This window comes from Ammospiza caudacuta, chromosome 3, assembly GCF_027887145.1.
Source record: "Ammospiza caudacuta isolate bAmmCau1 chromosome 3, bAmmCau1.pri, whole genome shotgun sequence".
NCBI classification, from domain to species: Eukaryota; Metazoa; Chordata; class Aves; order Passeriformes; family Passerellidae; genus Ammospiza; species Ammospiza caudacuta.
In genome coordinates, this window is record NC_080595.1 from 47,097,012 (window position 1) to 47,113,428 (window position 16,417).

The 16,417-nt window shown below is 44.5% G+C and overlaps 2 protein-coding genes across 2 annotated transcripts in view; one reads left to right on the plus strand and one right to left on the minus strand.

The window, feature by feature from the left end:
* The window catches only part of PCNX2 (pecanex 2), a 152,267-nt gene extending 151,452 nt beyond the window's left edge, over nt 1–815 (minus strand). The window contains exon 1 of the mRNA XM_058801750.1: nt 663–815. Within this exon, the coding sequence (XP_058657733.1) occupies nt 663–815 (153 nt within the window). The remainder of the gene's footprint in view (nt 1–662) is intronic.
* Nucleotides 816–6,201: 5,386 nt separating this feature from the next.
* MAP3K21 (mitogen-activated protein kinase kinase kinase 21) overlaps nt 6,202–16,417 on the plus strand; it is a 40,115-nt gene continuing 29,899 nt past the window's right edge. The window contains exon 1 of the mRNA XM_058801470.1: nt 6,202–6,937. Coding sequence (XP_058657453.1) covers nt 6,202–6,937 — 736 coding nt within the window. The remainder of the gene's footprint in view (nt 6,938–16,417) is intronic.

The following is a 16,417-nucleotide window of genomic DNA, read 5'->3' on the forward strand; positions in this document are numbered from 1 at the left end:
TTACCCTATAATCACTGAAGGACACACCAAAATAGATTCGATGATCCAGCACACTTTAAGGTTTTCTCACACAGTAGGAAAGCACACAAAAACAAGAGCAAAAGTTTCAAGCTTTTCAGGAAAATAAATCTTAAACTCCAGCAAACAAACTCTAATCATTATTCACTTGCAAAGTTTAAATTTCAGCACAAAGGGAGCTGCATGTCACAAAAAGCCATGTGATTCACCAGCGACATTCAGCAAAGCGTATTAATTACATGGTATCTAGATTTTTCCATTTATTTAACCTTCTCAGCAGGTAAGACTGGATCAAACTTTAAAAAAACAAAACCAAAACACCTGTCTCCAAAAGAGAATTTTGAACAAACGTCCCCACGGTCATTCAGCCCTCGCAGAGACCAGCACTGCACCCCTGCCCAACTCCTTCGGCAGGGCTAAGTAAGGGGCCGGCCCCTGCCTAGCGCAGCCGGCCGCCTCACCCCGTTAACCTTTAGACGCAAACCCCCAGGTAAAGCCCAGAACCCCAATATTTAAGCCCCCAAGGGTAGTTTACAGCCGGCTGAGCGCACACGCCCTCGCCGCTGCCGCCTGTGGGCCGGGGCCCGCGGCTCCCGCCCCGGTGCCTCCCTCCCGCCCGCCCGCCCTCAGGCAGCCCCTCTCACCAGGTGCAGGGCCATGGGCAGCGTCAGCAGGAACAGCCACAGATAGAGGTGGCAGCTGTTGGTGAAGGCGCCCTGCTCCGGGTCGTGGTACCAGCCCCCGGTCAGCGCCGCCCACACGCCCTGCCCCACCAGCCGCGCCGCCGGCGACACCATGGCCGCCCCCCGCCGCCGCCACCGCCGCCCCTCAGCCGCCCGCCGCCGCCGCCGCCATGCCGGGCGCCCGCGGATTCTCCCATGGTGCCCCGCGACGCCGAGCATCCCGCCCGCCCCACCCCGGCCGCCGCCGCCGCCGCCGCCGCCGGGAGGGCGCCGTCACGGGCCGCCCCCCGCCGGGCACCGCGCCCGCTCTGCCCCGCCGCGGGGCCGCGGCCGCCGCCACTCCGGGGTCCGCGCCCGGCTGCCGGGAGCGGCGGCAGCGCTCGGAGGCCGCGGGGCGGAGCGGGGCCGGGCCGAGCCGCGGCGGAGGGGGGGCGGTTCTGGCGCGGGGGTGTCCGTCACGGCCGCGTCCCGCCCCGGGCACCGCGAGGTGCGCTCGCAGGTGCAGGAAAAGCGCGGCTCGGGGGCAGCCCCGGCGGCCGCCAGCTGGGCTGCGCGCCTCGGCGGCCACTCCCCCACCGCCGGGTTCTCAGTGATCCTGCCCGATACATCACGAGTTTCCGATCTGAGAGCTCTGCCCAACTTCGGTGTCACCCGTTCTGCGTAGACTTGAGATGTGTTTTGGGCGGGATGGGGGGAAATTCCTCAAAAAAAAATTCGGATTTTTTCAATAATGGGTTTAGGGAAAAATTCAAACTGCCTTCGTAAAGCGTTTCATGCAGCTGACCTCAAATCAGCGGAGTGAGGAGGTAGGGGCGGGCTGGAGGAAGCTCAGGCGAAGTGCGGGACATGGGGGCTGAAAAGGCGATAGAGCGGAGTGGAAGCCTTAGGCAGGAGAGACTAAAGTCGGTGAAGAATGAGACATAAGGATATCAGGTATATTCTTATGGGACGCCCCCAAAGGAAGGGGGTGTGGAAAATGCATGTACTTTATGATTGGCTTTTCGCAAATATTAAAATGAATATTATATGTGTTGTTTTAGAAAGTAATGCTGTATTAATTCTCTTAAGTACTGTGTTAAAATATAGTTTTAGGTTATAAAAATTGTTAAAATAGAAACGATGCTATGTAAGATGCTTTGTTTAAAAGAAAGGACTCGCAGCGAGAGAGCAGCCACAGGACACCTAAATCTTTCTGAGAAAAAGAATTTACTGCGCTGTTATCAGAAGAAACGAACTTCTTCCTGTCTCAAAGGCGCTGTTAGGATTCGGAGGAAGAAGTTGACGATGACCAGACAGAATCCTGTGTTTGAATGGAATTTATGCATCATGTATGAAGTGTATGACTATGCAACAGGCTATTGTTTTTAATCCTTTGTTAACAGGTGTCCTTTTTCGGGCTCGTGCTGCCCAGAAAAAGGTACCCAGATGTCCATAACTCTTTGTATTTATTGTCTCATATTTGTCCTAATTCAAATTGTCCAAAATATTTTTACTCTAATTGTATTACTATTTTTATATAACAATTTTATTACTAATAAACTTTTAAATTTTTAAAAACAAGTGATTGGCGTTTTTCACAGGGGTGTAAGGTGGGTTGTGAACACCAGGGCTGAACTCACACGATGCTCACCACCTCCCACCCCTGACCATCAGAAAATAGCGGTGAAATTCAATTTTAAGGGTCTCACCAGCCCCTTCTAGGGACTGTTCCACATGTATAGACTTTTATTACAGTCAATTTTGTGAAGGATGAATGTATGAAATGGATACATCATCTTGCACATCACAAAATTTACTCTACTTCAATTTTTCCTGACTGTGGCTACAGTTTCACCAACCAAACGCCATTTTGCTGTGCTTTGTGTGGATTTTTTTTTTTTGACAAAGGTAAGAGACCACAGGTGCTATTATAGCTCATGACACATACCTGAGCTTTCTTCCTGATGTCTCAGGTGATGTGGCCATGCTAGTTTTGGCCTGATGAGAGGGATGATACAGCACTGTGAACAAGTGGTTGGGAGCAGGGGAGGAATGGCATCATTTCCCTCAGCAGCACTGCCACCATTAGATGCCTAAGGATCTACAGCCTTGGGGCTTGAGTACTTCTTCAGTGTGACCTTGGGATGTTTCCTGAGCTGTATGAAGGAGGCACAGTCCTGGCCGTGCCTCATGTGCTATTCCTATAAACACACCTTGCCCAAACTTCTGCCTTGTTGAGTGAACTTTTTTTTTATCCTTTGCAAGTTCTTTTCAAAGATGATAAAGTTTATTGAACCAATTGTAATGATTGAATCAAGTGCAATATGCAGCTATGAATGTTTTTGGTGTATGATAACTAAAAGTGTTAAGTTTCAGAAAATGCTGAAGTCATTTTCCCACAGGCAGGCCAGCAAATAATTTTGTTTACATGCACAGCTCCAATACAGAAAGGTGGGTAAACTAGGGTGCAAAGAGAAAGCTTCTTCAAAACCTCCTCTCTTCTGTTTTTTGAGACCTCTAACTCATGTAGGTTAAAAAGTGGAAGGCCTAGATAATGCAGACTGCAATTGATATTATTTTGACTTGTTGTCCTGGTTTTGACTGGGATAGCGTGGATTTCATTCTTAGTAGGGGGTACAGTGCCATGTTTTGGATTCCATATGAAAATACTGTTAGTGACACAATGGTTGCTGCTATGTCACATTTGTCTTAAATCTTTTTGTGTCTCATGTCCTGCCAGTGAGGTGGCACAAAAAAGAAGAACTGGGAGGAAGCATAGACAGGACAGGTGACTGAAACTGCCCAAAGGGATATTCTGGACCATCATGCTCAGTATATAAAGTGGCGGGGAAAAGGAGGAAGAGGGCGACATTTGGAGTATCTTAGTTACTTTTCTTCCCAAGTAACTATTACACGTGATGGGACCCTGGTCTCCTGGAGGTGGCTGAACACCTGCCTGCCCACGGAAAGTGGTGAATTAATTCCTTGTTGCTTTGCTTGTGAGTGTGGCTTCCCTTTTCCTATTATCTCAACCCACAAGTTTTCTCATTTTTACTCTTCTGATTCTCTCCTCGATCCTGCTGGTGGGGGAGTGAGTGAGTGCCTGCGTGAGGCATGGCTGCTAACTGGGGTTAAACCATGTCCACACATCACTCAAATCTTTCAACTCTTCCTCATCTTTGGATAATGCTTTCACCAAGTTGGTTTTTTTGGGGGGGGCAAGGATACTTGCAGTTATGAAAGGTTCCTGTAATTTCCAGGTCAGGATATGTGTCCTGGACACAAGGCAGATGCACAGTATTGGAGCTACACAGTTGCAGGAGTGCCAAAGATGAAAAAAGGGACCTCTTTTCTCAACAAAGAGGCCAGTGAGGGTCTGAGCCATCTGTACGCCGCTCTTTTAGCCGCTAACTCCACTAGGTGGTGCCGTCAGGAAAGTTAAGGGCACTTCACGCTGTTTTGGGTCACAATATTTCCATTATTTGAACTAGGAACAGCAACTATACAGCAAGATCCTGGAGCACTGGGTGCTGAAGAAACACTGAACAAAGTCTAACCTGAGTGCAGCGATTGCTAGTGGATAGTGGCACTTCAAAAACAAATTTTGGAATAATATCTCTAGATAAATATTTAAACATTTCACTGTACTGCAACCAATACCTTGTCTGACCCAAAACATTCCACACTTAATTAGTTCCTGCAGATTCTTTTAGATAACAAAGTACAAGGTGGAATTTGTGTGGCAGAACGCTTGTATTACAACATACTTTATGGCTTTTATAATAAGGCAAATATGCAGATAAGGGAAAGGCTTGTAATTACCTCTCTGAATAGCTGCAAGGCAATGTTATATTAAAGGAAATGGGAGAAGACTTGATAGACATGCTAGTTCTGCATTCTTTCTTTTTGGTTAATGTGGTTCAGTAAGTCACTTTAGCATAATTGTATTTTTGCAGTGTGTATAACTATAAATACAGTGAGGTAAACATGAATTTATGATTTTTGAATACTGTAATTTTAATTTTTTTTTTACTGTAACACAATTTTTTATGTTCAAACCTTAGTTCTGTGGTATCCAGCTGCAAATTTTGCATTTATGTAGAGATGTACAGTGCTCTGAATGTAAGTTTTTGTGCAAAACATTGAGTGTTCATCACACCAGGTTATTCAACCAAGCACTGCTTTTTTTTGCACCTTTCCCAAGCCTTTACTGTCTTCCTCAGGGCCTCTGCTGGCAGCAGCCACATCCATAACCACAGGTTCCACAGCACAGTGATTGGCTCCTGGCATGAAAACTCATTTCCTTCCACTTTGAACCACTGCTTCCCACCACGCTGGCGAGACAAGAGGGCGTCCCCAGCCCACACACTTCCCTCCAACTTCCAAGGAAACGACAACTCTAGTTTAGAAAGTGATACGATTTTTCCACTTAAAACCAGGAGAATCTTTACCCAGAAATAGCACATACACAGCATTTGCTATTTTCAGGCAGCCTCTTAATGGAAAGGATTGTGTGATCACACCACACAGGGCTGGGACTCTCTCAGCCCCTGCATGGACAGGGTGGTGAGCAGGGGAGAGTTGGAGTGGGTCCAGAGGAGGGCAACAAAGGTAATTACGGGCCTGGAACATCTCTCACAAGGACAGGCTGTGGGAGCTGGGCCTGTTCAGCCTCGAGCAGAGATGACTGAGAAGGGACCTCATCCATGCCTGTCAGTATCTAAAGGGAGGGTGCCAAGAGCCAGGCTCTTCTCAGTGGGGCTGAGCAAGGGCAGAAACTGATGCACAGGAAATTCCAACTGAATATGAGGAAGAAACGTGAGGCTGACTGGACACTGGAACAGATTGTCCAGAGTTCTCCCTCAATGGAGATGTTCAAGAACTACTTGGCCTCAATCCTGTGCAATATGCTCTAGGATGACACTGCTTGAGCTTGGAACAGATATACCACTGCGGCCCCTTCCAACCCGACCCACGGGTTCTGTGAGAGCCCACGAGCGGCGGAGGCAGGTGGCGGAGTAAGCACGAACCGAGGAAGCTCGATTTCTTCAAAACCCGCTTGGGGTTCGCTCCAAAGGAGGCCCAAAGCCGCACAAGGAAGGAGAGGGCAAGCTGCGGCGGAGGCACAAGCCCCCGGCCCGGTCTGCAGCCCCCGAGGGACAAAAGGGGGCTCACGGCCCCCTCAACCCCAGCCCCGTCCCTGTCCCCCGGACGGCACCGGCCCCTCCGCGCCCCGCGCCACGTGACTGCGGGCGGCCAATGGGCGGGCGCGGGCGGGCGGGCGCGGGGCACCGGCGCTGCCCTCCCCGCCTTTCCCGCGCGCGCCTGCGCTCTCCCCACTGGAGCCCCGCGGCGGCGGCGGCGGCGACCGGGCCGGGCGGCCCCGCCCCTGCCCACGCCCCGCCCTCCCCTCCCGCGGCTCCCGCTCGGCGGCGGCGGCGGCAGGTGAGGATGCGGCCGGGCGGGCGCTCCCGCGTCGGCGGCGCTGCTGCTGGTGGCCGCCGGCGCTGAGGTCGCTGCCATGGCTCTGCCGGGCGCCGGGGCGGCGCCGTCCGCCGGTGGCAGCGGCGCTCCGTGCCCGCTGTGGACGGCGCTGTACGACTACGAGGCGAGCGGCGAGGACGAGCTGAGCCTGCGGCGAGGGGACGTGGTGGAGGTGCTGTCGCAGGACGCGGCGGTGTCCGGCGACGACGGCTGGTGGGCGGGGAAGATCCGCCACCGCCTCGGCATCTTCCCGGCCAACTACGTGACCCGCCAGCCCCGCGGTGGAGCGGCGACGGGGGGCGGCGGGCTGGGGGACCCCGCGGGGAGCCTAACGGAGATCGACTTCCAGCACCTGGAGCTGCAGGAGATCATCGGCGTGGGGGGCTTCGGGAAGGTGTACCGGGCCACCTGGCGGGGCCGCGAGGTGGCCGTGAAGGCGGCACGGCAGGACCCCGACGAGGACATCACGGCCACGGCGGAGAGCGTGCGGCAGGAGGCCAAGCTCTTCTCCATGCTACGGCACCCCAACATCATCGCCCTGCACGGGGTCTGCCTGCGGGAGCCCAACCTCTGCCTCGTCATGGAGTTCGCCCGCGGCGGATCCCTCAATAGGGCCCTGGCCGCCGCTCCCGGGGCCGCGGCCGCCCGGGGGGGCCGCCGCATCCCCCCGCACATCTTGGTGAACTGGGCGGTGCAGATCGCCCGCGGCATGCTCTACCTGCACGACGAGGCCATCGTCCCCATCCTGCACCGGGATCTCAAGTCGAGCAACAGTGAGTCCCGGGCGGGGCGGGGGGGAGATGACGAGGGACCTTCGGACGGCGGCGGGATGTCCCCGCCTTAGGCCGCGGGGCCCGGGGGTCCCGGACTGGCGGCGTTGGCCGCGGTGCGGGGGCGGTGGCCGGGCCTGGACAGGCTCCGTCCGAGAGCCCTGTTCCACCGGGGGATGGGTGTCGCAACTCGGGCACCCGCTGCCAGAAGCTTGGGCAAGCGGCAGGTTGGTTTGCCGGGCTGAGAGCTGGCTGCGAACTCGTGGAAAGGTCGGGAGGAACCGGGGGTACCTGCAGCGCACGCACAGTCCAGCCCCCTCGGAGGGAAGCTCACTGAGAGCGGGATAAAATTCTGTGCGCAGCCACCACAATGGCAAATCTACAAGGCTGTATTTACTCTGATGTTGTGTGGTCCTGGCTTTTAAAACTAACCCAAGGAACCAAGCGCCTTGTAAAGAAAAGATTTAATAAGTGTATCACTTCTATTTCACTGCCGTACAATCGTATGTGTTTCTGGTTTTCACTGCATGCATTTAACATCGATAAAATTTGTCCACTTAGCCAACATTGAGATGGAAAAGACAAGTATCTTAAAACCAGTAGAAGCATTGTTGTTCAGATGCCAGATTCGCTTTCATCCCTTGGCATGGGCAAATGCACCTGCAGGAATGGGGGAGTTGGTCATTTCGTGCTTAATGGCTCCTTGGTCCATCTGACAATGCAGAAGCATCTAAGATTTTTGCCACTGTGCGTTTGGAAAGCTGGATTACTAGAATAGAGTGTTTATGGCTTGCGGTTGTAGTTGTGTTTAGAAATGATGACCTGAAAGTGGAAATGTGTGCGTTTCCACAAATATCTGAAACTATCTCAACTCTTTACTTTTTGTTCTGAATGTTCCAAAAGTGCAGCAATGTGTTAGTCTTTTTTTTCCAGTTAGGAGACCTTAAGTAGTCCAGCAGAAACAAAAAAGCTTCATTCAAGTTTGAAGCACTTTGTTTAAGAGGCTGTGTGTCTTGAAGGTCACCATGCATGGCCTGTTAAGACAAGGCTCAGTCATGGGACTGACTGTTCTGAGAATACTTTCACTATTTGTTTGATAAAGAAAGAACCTAGCTCAGCTGTGTTTGTGGCTCTGTTTGTAGCACGGGTGGTGAACTCTTGGACGTTTAGCGTCATGGCCAACACCTTTATTTCTAGCAAGTGGTCTGTAGCCAGCTTGTGCCCTTTTAGTTTGCTGCTGTGTAAGGAATGAGCTGCTTCACCTGGAGTGCTTAGTGGCTCTCCTTAGAGTGGGCTGCTGCGTGCTAGCAGCATGTTAAATGACAGTGTCAAAGTTCGTGTCTGAAATAAATTCGTAGCCCTGTGGTTTAGCATAACACTGGGAGCTGAGTACTGCTGAGAACTGATTACCATTGTCATCTTATAGGGGTAATGGCAGAGCATTTAAAAAATATCGTTCTGATTATAACCTCAGCTTAGGTGCCTATTCACTGCTTCCATTACTAACTCCTGTTGCAGATGAACTTGAGCTAGTTAGATCTCTCACCTGTATTTCTTAATCTTAGCAAGATACTTCAAACAAACTTCTTAGTTTGAAGAAGTATTGAATATGCTAAATAGAATTATGTCTCTTGATCATCCACCTAAATTATAGTGTAGGAAGACAGTGGTGCACTGCTGGTACCATATACTGTTCAACAACATGAATTTAAAATGACTGCAAGTCATGGCAGTATCCCATTCTGGTAACTCATCCATTCATCAAAGATTTCCCTTCATCCTATTTCTGTAGTCTTTTGCAGTCTTGCACAGTGGGAGTGGAATGCTGCCAGGGTTGAGTGAGCGACTTGCTTGACATGGACAGGAGCAGTTCTGCAGTGGCTGCAGCCCCAGACGGGTCTGGCAGCGCCCATTCCTCTCCTGCTCCTCGCTGCTTTCCAGGCACAGCTGCTGATGGTGCTTCAGTGCTTGCCCTTAAGCAGCTCTAGGTAGTGTATGAGTGAATCAGTTTTGTGCTAACCTCGTTATTTTTGTTAAGAAGGATGGTTTTTCTTCCTCAGACAATAAATTGGAAAAATTACTGTCCTTGTTATGATGTGGTAAGGAATGCTTCCCAAACTATTTCCCCAGCAAGTAGGCGGGAGCTAATTTTTCCAGCTGGGAAAGGGAGCCCCTTCTACCAGTGTATTTGATCCAGAAAAGGTATGTGTCTGGGCTTGTGGTTAGCAGGCAATAGCAAGCATCTCAAAGGCAAGCATGTTACTTCTCTCTGTGCAGTTTTATGGAGCTGGGATCTCTGTAGCATATCTGTTCTGGCTTCACTGATGCCAGATTGACAGGACTGGAGAAGAAGTGCCACAAACAGAAGAGCCGTGAGAGCAGCCAGCTTTTATTAACAGCAGTGACTGTCTGGGTTTGAATGCTCTTGTTTCATGGGCTCTTTCTGGGAGGTGGGAAAAGGTTTGTGTTTCTGCCAGAGTAAGGGAAATTAATAAGTAAACAAAGGTTTTTCATATCAGAAAGGAAAACTAACAAACTTGGTTTTGAGGGCTGAACAGGGAAGTGAAGTGTAACTCATGAGTTTTATTAACAGCAGAGAGAGTTTCTTCAGTTCTGGAGTCCACGTAAAATAAATTTTCAAAAGCAGACAAAACAAAAGTGTTAAGAACACTTAGCTTTAGATATGTGTGCTTAAATGAAACATAGTAACCATGATGTCTAATGTTGCCCTACCAGTCGTGGGTGCTTTATAAAACTTTGTATGACTGAAGTACTGAGAGGTTTCACTGACAAATATCATGGCCTGTTTTGAGGATAACTTCTCATAAGCAGTTCTTACATTCCTCAATATACTTTATAGATTAAAGACATAATCTAAAATAAAAGATTAACAGGTGAACTTTACCTAATCTAAAATATGAATAAAAATCATGGAAGAAAATTCTATTTTGTTGAAGCCATCATTGTTACTAAAGGAATTCTGAATTAATTGATGCTTTAACCAAAAAGGAGATGTCTTAAAAACTGTGAAAATACTTGAATATTCCTAACTCTGTCTTCTGGGTAGGAAGTTATTCTTGATTTAGCATGCCTGCTGATTATGAAAAAAAATTAGGTTTTACTGGAAATAGAAGACAGGAATTCATCTACAAGACCAGACACTATAAGTTATGTGTGTCTTTTTACCACATCTCAGCTTTTTTTCTGACTCTTTGGAAGGGCAGCTTCTTTCTCTGAGGGGATGAAATTTCTTGCTTCTGATCAAGGACACTTTATTAGTTATAAGACCTGTGGTTGTGTAAGGGATCAGCACAGCCTTCCCTGATTATTCTGTCCTGAAAAAAGCTAGTGGTATGTTCAGCTAGAGTATGCCACATTTTCACTTTCTGAAGTCAAGGCTAGAGAAAACAGAGGTTTGTGATTCTGGGGTTGATTTCAGACTGTGCACTGCTTCTGCCTTTAAAAAATGCACTTTATCTCTAGTGCAGCAGCCTTATGTACTTGTAGGAACCATTGCAGTAAGTTCAGAATATCTTGCTTATGGCGTAGACATATCCATGATTACAGAGCTGGTTATGTGTAGATTAAGTGTACTAACACAGTACTGATAAAGGGCTCTGTACTCACTTGTCATAGATGGATATGCCAGAAGGGTTTGGTTTGCTGTGGCTTTCACCAGCAGTCCAGGGTCCTTTGCAGCCCTCAGCTCTGTGAAGAGCATTGAGTTTATATTGCTGTTTGAAATTGTTGAGGTCAGCTTGAATTTCAAGGATTGTTGAATAAGGCCATGGAAGTGACAGTGCTAATGAGAACTACTAGAATCTGAAGGAATCAAACATAGGAGAGGGCAACTCACTGTAATGTCATGTTCTTCAATCTAGTATAATGAGTAGCAGTTAGAGAATAGAAACCATTTGATTTTAAAACCTTAAAAGGAAGTGTGATGTGTTTTGACAGAACTGTTGAATCAGTTGCTTTTGATGAGGCAGGGTGTCCTGGAGTTTGAGAAAAGCAAGAACAAATTCTCATAATTTGCACCAGAATTGCTCAAGTTATGCACCTTTTATTATTTTTTATTAAACACCTTTTAAAATAAGATGGAAATGTTTTCCAGAATTTGTAAAAGCTGCTTTCTCTCAAATGTGTCTGTATAGCAGCTTTAGGCTAGCTGTTCAGGGAGAATAGTGGGCCAGAATAGAATATCAGTCAGGTAGAATAGTGGGCCAGAAGTTACTTAGCATTTTAAAATCTGTATGCTGTAGTTTTCCATGCTGTCTTCATATAGGAAGTCATGGTACTTAAATGTTCTACATTGTTCTAAATTATTTAAAAATCGCATAAAGTTAGAAATTATGCCAGGTGTACCAGATTTCTATCCCATGTCTGAGAGGCAGTAGCCCTGCCTTGTGCTTTGCTGTGAAAGTAATGCTGCTGCATTGCAGCATTAAGAACATACATCCTGAAGCATCTGGAAGTGGATACGCAGGAAGGAGCACTGATTTTTATAACCTTATTAGTTAAGTATTCTTTAAAAAAAACACAGAAAACCAAAATAAAACCACCTTCATGCAAATATCAGTAGGATTGCAAAATTTCATTTATTTGGGAAACACTACCTGTTTTGAAGGTTGTGATCTACTTAAACTTAGCGTGCCATTGACTTCCAGTAAGTTTTTCTTTTGAATATCCTTATGTCACATGAAAGAGTTCTAAGTCTCATGAAACATTGCTCCCAGTATTTTTTTTTCATTATTTCATGTGTGCTCAGACTATGTAAATAGGGATTCTATTTTTTGAAAGGCCCTGAAGGTTAGCTGGATTCTGTGGGAGTATCAAATGCTTAGCAGCCTTGAGCTAGTAGTATCTTTTTCCAGTTCATCAAAGGCAATGCTATGTTTTGCACTTGTTTTAATATTCACTTGATATATATGCTTGTTGCATATAAATATATTGTGTAGTTTGTGTCCAGGAAGATACTGGAATTCAAGAAAGAACAGTTTTGAGTAGCTGATTGCTGTGATTGTCTCATTCCACCATAGAAATAACTATAGTGTTAAAATGTTGTAGAGGCCTAATTTCCAGTTGAAGGATGTGTTTCAGCATTTAAAAATAATATTCAGAAACATTATGATTTTAACACAATATCCATGAAATGAAATTTTGTGAACTGCTCCTCTGTAACACTATATTTGTCCTGTGTAAGCTTTCAGAGGAGGAATAATATCCAGCAGTTATTCTATTTGGAGATGAAGACTTAACTGCAGTAGCCATTTATTTCGCCTCAGTTACCATCTTCTAAATTTGCTTCTGTTTGATGTTTTTCTATGTCTCAAGTCTGGACATTAACAGGTGGAAAAAATTGCTCATTAATTTAGAACAAAGTCCCTCAAACTTAACATGGCCGAAATAAATTTACATGTAGTGCTTAATGCTGAAAACAAGACTCTAGGCTGAAACACTAGCTATATGTAATTTGATTAATTAAAAGCTCATGAACTTTAATACCCCTATTTATAATTCATTTTTAATTCAGACTTTCGTTTTAATGTTTTCCCAACTATGTCCATCTGACGGCTGTAGAGAGTTGTTTCTTATTTGGTGTTGAGACTGCATCTCTAACAGGTCAGAATATTTAGTCCAGAATAATATTGCTTTGATCTTTCTCTGGATCTAACTTGGTTTTTCATGTCTTTCTTCTCTGTCTTTGTTCTGTCATTGTCTAACACCAAGTGATCTGGTTTACAACTTTTGGAAGATCATTTTTTCTTTTTTTTTTTTTCCTGCTTTGTGTTATGCCCATGCCTAGCAGGTTTCTTCAGAACTTTCATTTGCACCAGGGTTTCTGGTGACCTCTTCATGGAGAATGTGGGAGTCACATTCTAGTCTGTATGTTGTGTTTTCTCACTGTTTTTGATGGTAAAGAGTTCTGTTTTGGGGCAGCATTATAAATTGAAGTGTAGGGCTTTGGATTATAGTGTTTTTAGTATTTGTGTATTAAAGAAGACTTCAAGCATTATTTGGCTCATTTTTTTTTTTTAAAGCTGGTACGCTAAAATAGGCTCATATACTTTTTTGCGTCTGAAATTTGTACTGAGCAAGCAACCTAATTCCACCCAGGTTAATAGAAAAACAGACAGCTAAACACCTCTCATTAGTTGTTAAAATACTTATACAATTTTGTTCATTCCTCTAAACAGCGAAAAATAATTTTAACTGCTGACCATAACACTTCGTAAATGAGGTATTGTACTTAAATAAGCAAACTGCAAAGTGTGGTTGAAATTGAGACATTGTTGGTGTTATCCAAGCATGAGAAGAAATTGAGCTATAACTGAGTTTTTAGTTACAGATTATTCTCCCATCCCCATGAGAGCTACAGGGACAGGGCATGTCTTTGGACCCTCTTAGCAAATATTAAAAGTTCCACAAAAATGTTCTGCAACCTCAAAAGAATAGAGAAGTAACACATCACTGAACTGTATTTGGATGTTGAATGCTGTTTTGTGGGTTTTTTTGACCTTAGAAGAGAATGGCTTTTTGTTTGCAATCTGTAAGTTTTCTTACCACTGAGTATGAGCTTTCTTCTAAACTTGCTTCAGTGTTGCAAGTTCTGAAACAGAATGACCTTGTATGATAAACATTTGCAAGGAGTGGGTGCAGCATAGGGTAATTTCTGACCTTGAAATTTATTTCTGATTATTTGTTAAAATTTAAGGCATTAAAATTTGTTTCAATAACTTTCAGTAACAATGCTTCTAAAAATGCAGATTTTTTTTTTTTTTTTGAGCTTTGGGGTTGTTTTGTTTATTAGAAGCAAAATTAGGACATTGAAGTAAACATAAATACACATGATGCATAGATAAAAACAGATAAATACCAAATTACTTGGCTGTCTATATTCATGAGCAGTACAAAAATAACAACTGATGTAACTTACATTCCTGGATTGACAGCTTTAAACTACATTTCATCACTTTTACCTTGCTTGACCATGTTACTAAGAGCCTACCTCAATCCAGTCACTGAAAATAAATGCATATTTAAATTTTAACCCTCTTACTGCATGTAAAATTCATGGATTAAATATGGTAAATTGGGAAAATTCCATATATATATAATGTCACCACAGAAGTATTCTTCCTCCTTGGAGCTTCCTGCCAGCTTTAACCTTTTTTGTGTGGGGTGGGGGTCATAGCTCCAGTTAAATCAGTCCTAGACATGCCAGTGTTGGCTACATAATCATTCTTTGTTCTCTTCACAGTGACTAAAATCTGTGTTTTGGCAGGTGTACTATTAACTCGGAGCTGATAAGTCGGCCCTCCCTCTCAAAAATGTAGGAGTAAATGCTTCATTGCTGTGGTTCATTATGGGACAAGTTAACCCTTGGAACTGGTTATATTTTAGTTCTCAATGTTCAGGCAGTTTTGTGATTTTCTCACCTATTAGGATTAGATGCCACTGTTCTTCCTGAAGTTAATTGCTTTTATTTCCTCCTGTATTATGTAGAAAGGAAAAATATTGTACTTTTAAACTCATTGCTAAATGTTACACTATTGAGACAAACAATCAGCTTTCCCTTTCATTTTCTCTTCTGAAGAGAAGGACAGCACTGTCAAATTTGCAGAGTTCTCATTTCAAAATAAGTTTTTTTTTTACTTTGCTGTTCTTGAAAATGCATTTAAATGTATTTTTAAAAAAGTGGATTTAAAAATTGTCTAGTTTTTTCTGCTTTGTTTGCTAGGTAACAGGTTGTTTGGCTTTTTTTATTTTTTGTTAAAACAGCAAGACTCTTTCAAATATTCTTTAAAAAATAAACAACCTAAAAATTCTTTATAAAGTGTAACCTATTAAGATTCCTCATACAAATTGTTGTACAGGGTTTCATGTTAACTGGTGAGATTCTAACTCAATGACTAAACCTAACCAAGTATTTATGACCAGAATTTGGATTCATAGAAGTTGGCATCTTCAAAGAGGATCCAGGAGTTTTTTCTGGTTTTGGTTTATTCAATGGGTTCTTTCCAATAGTAGATTTCGTCAAAGGTGATTTTATAATGGAAAAAACATAGCAAAGCTGGATTCTATCTTTAAATCTCTGACTAAAACTGGATGTAAAAGGGTTGACCTGTTTGTGTTGCTTGACTTCCCACTGTTGCAACAGGTGCCACAGGGATTCCTGGGGCAGCTGTAGCTGCATGAGGAGGCTTCCCCACCCACCTCCCACCCATCAGCCAAATCTACACATCTCAGTCTCGGCCTGTGTGGTCAGTAGGTCAGGTTAAAATGTTGTAGAGATTCAGCAGGAAACTACTCTGAGCTGGTTTATTTGCAGGCTTTATTTCCTGCTGGGCTATCTGGCTGGTTGAGTCTCCCAAGACTACCCAGCTGCTAGACTCAGCCTGGGGGGAAAAGTTGTAGATGGTGAGGGGCTGTCAATGAAGAGGAGGTTAAAGTATTTCAGTGGCAGCAGGTTCCTTCTGTCTTGGTTGTGACATCAGACTCCACCTCTTTACTTCAGCTTTGCTAGTAAGTCGCCTTTAAAAGTAGAATGTCTTTTTAATTTTTTAGGTATGTATTTATCTATTTCTATTAAACTTTATTTTATTTTTATGTGACTCTTTTTTTGTATTAAATATTCGAATTTCAACACATCAAATGCGCCTTGAGATAAGTCACAAGAAATAAAGCAACAAGGAAGTTCATAATTGCGGAGTGTAATGTGTTATGATCAGGAAAAGTATGCCAACTATGTAAATACTTCCGTGTACTCAGAAGCTGTGTATTCTTCTGATTAGCTTGAAATATCAAACTGCATCCAGTCATGCTCTATTGACTTCAAAAAAATAACTGTAAATCCGAGCCAAATTTGAATGAAGTATTCATAGCTTCAAAACAAAATATTGAAAAGATGATTTGACTGATGAAAGATAACTTAAATTGTTAGTTCTGAAGGAAGGTAACATGTGTCAGCTCTTGCCCCTGGATGTCATTTGTGAGATTAAAAACCTCATCAGCCTTGCCTGGTAAATTCTGTATGTTGTGTGACATATATTGATTTAGGGAATGGCCAGGTCTTAAATTTGGGTTAGGCAGGAAATTAATGTTTTCTCCGAGTTTCTCTTGGTGGAAGCTGTACCTGATGTATTATATATTGACAAAGACTTTTTATGCAGTTTGAACATAATAGCTTTAGTTTGCCTTATATTTTGTGGGTTTTTTAAGACTAGGATGAAGTTCCGTAAAAAAATAAATCACTTCCATAAAAAAGATTGTGTACTTTAAGGAATGGATTCAGAGCCACTTTATTCTGCTGAGTTTGAAACTAGAACATTATCTAACTCAGGAATTCACAACCTAGCTGTTGTCCTTCTCATCTGCCTCCATTTTGGTCACTTTTTTTTTGTTTCTATTTTTGGGGGTTTTTTGCTTCAGAGTTGCCTTTTAAAAACAGCAAGCAAAGAAAGTAATTGCTGTTTTAAATAA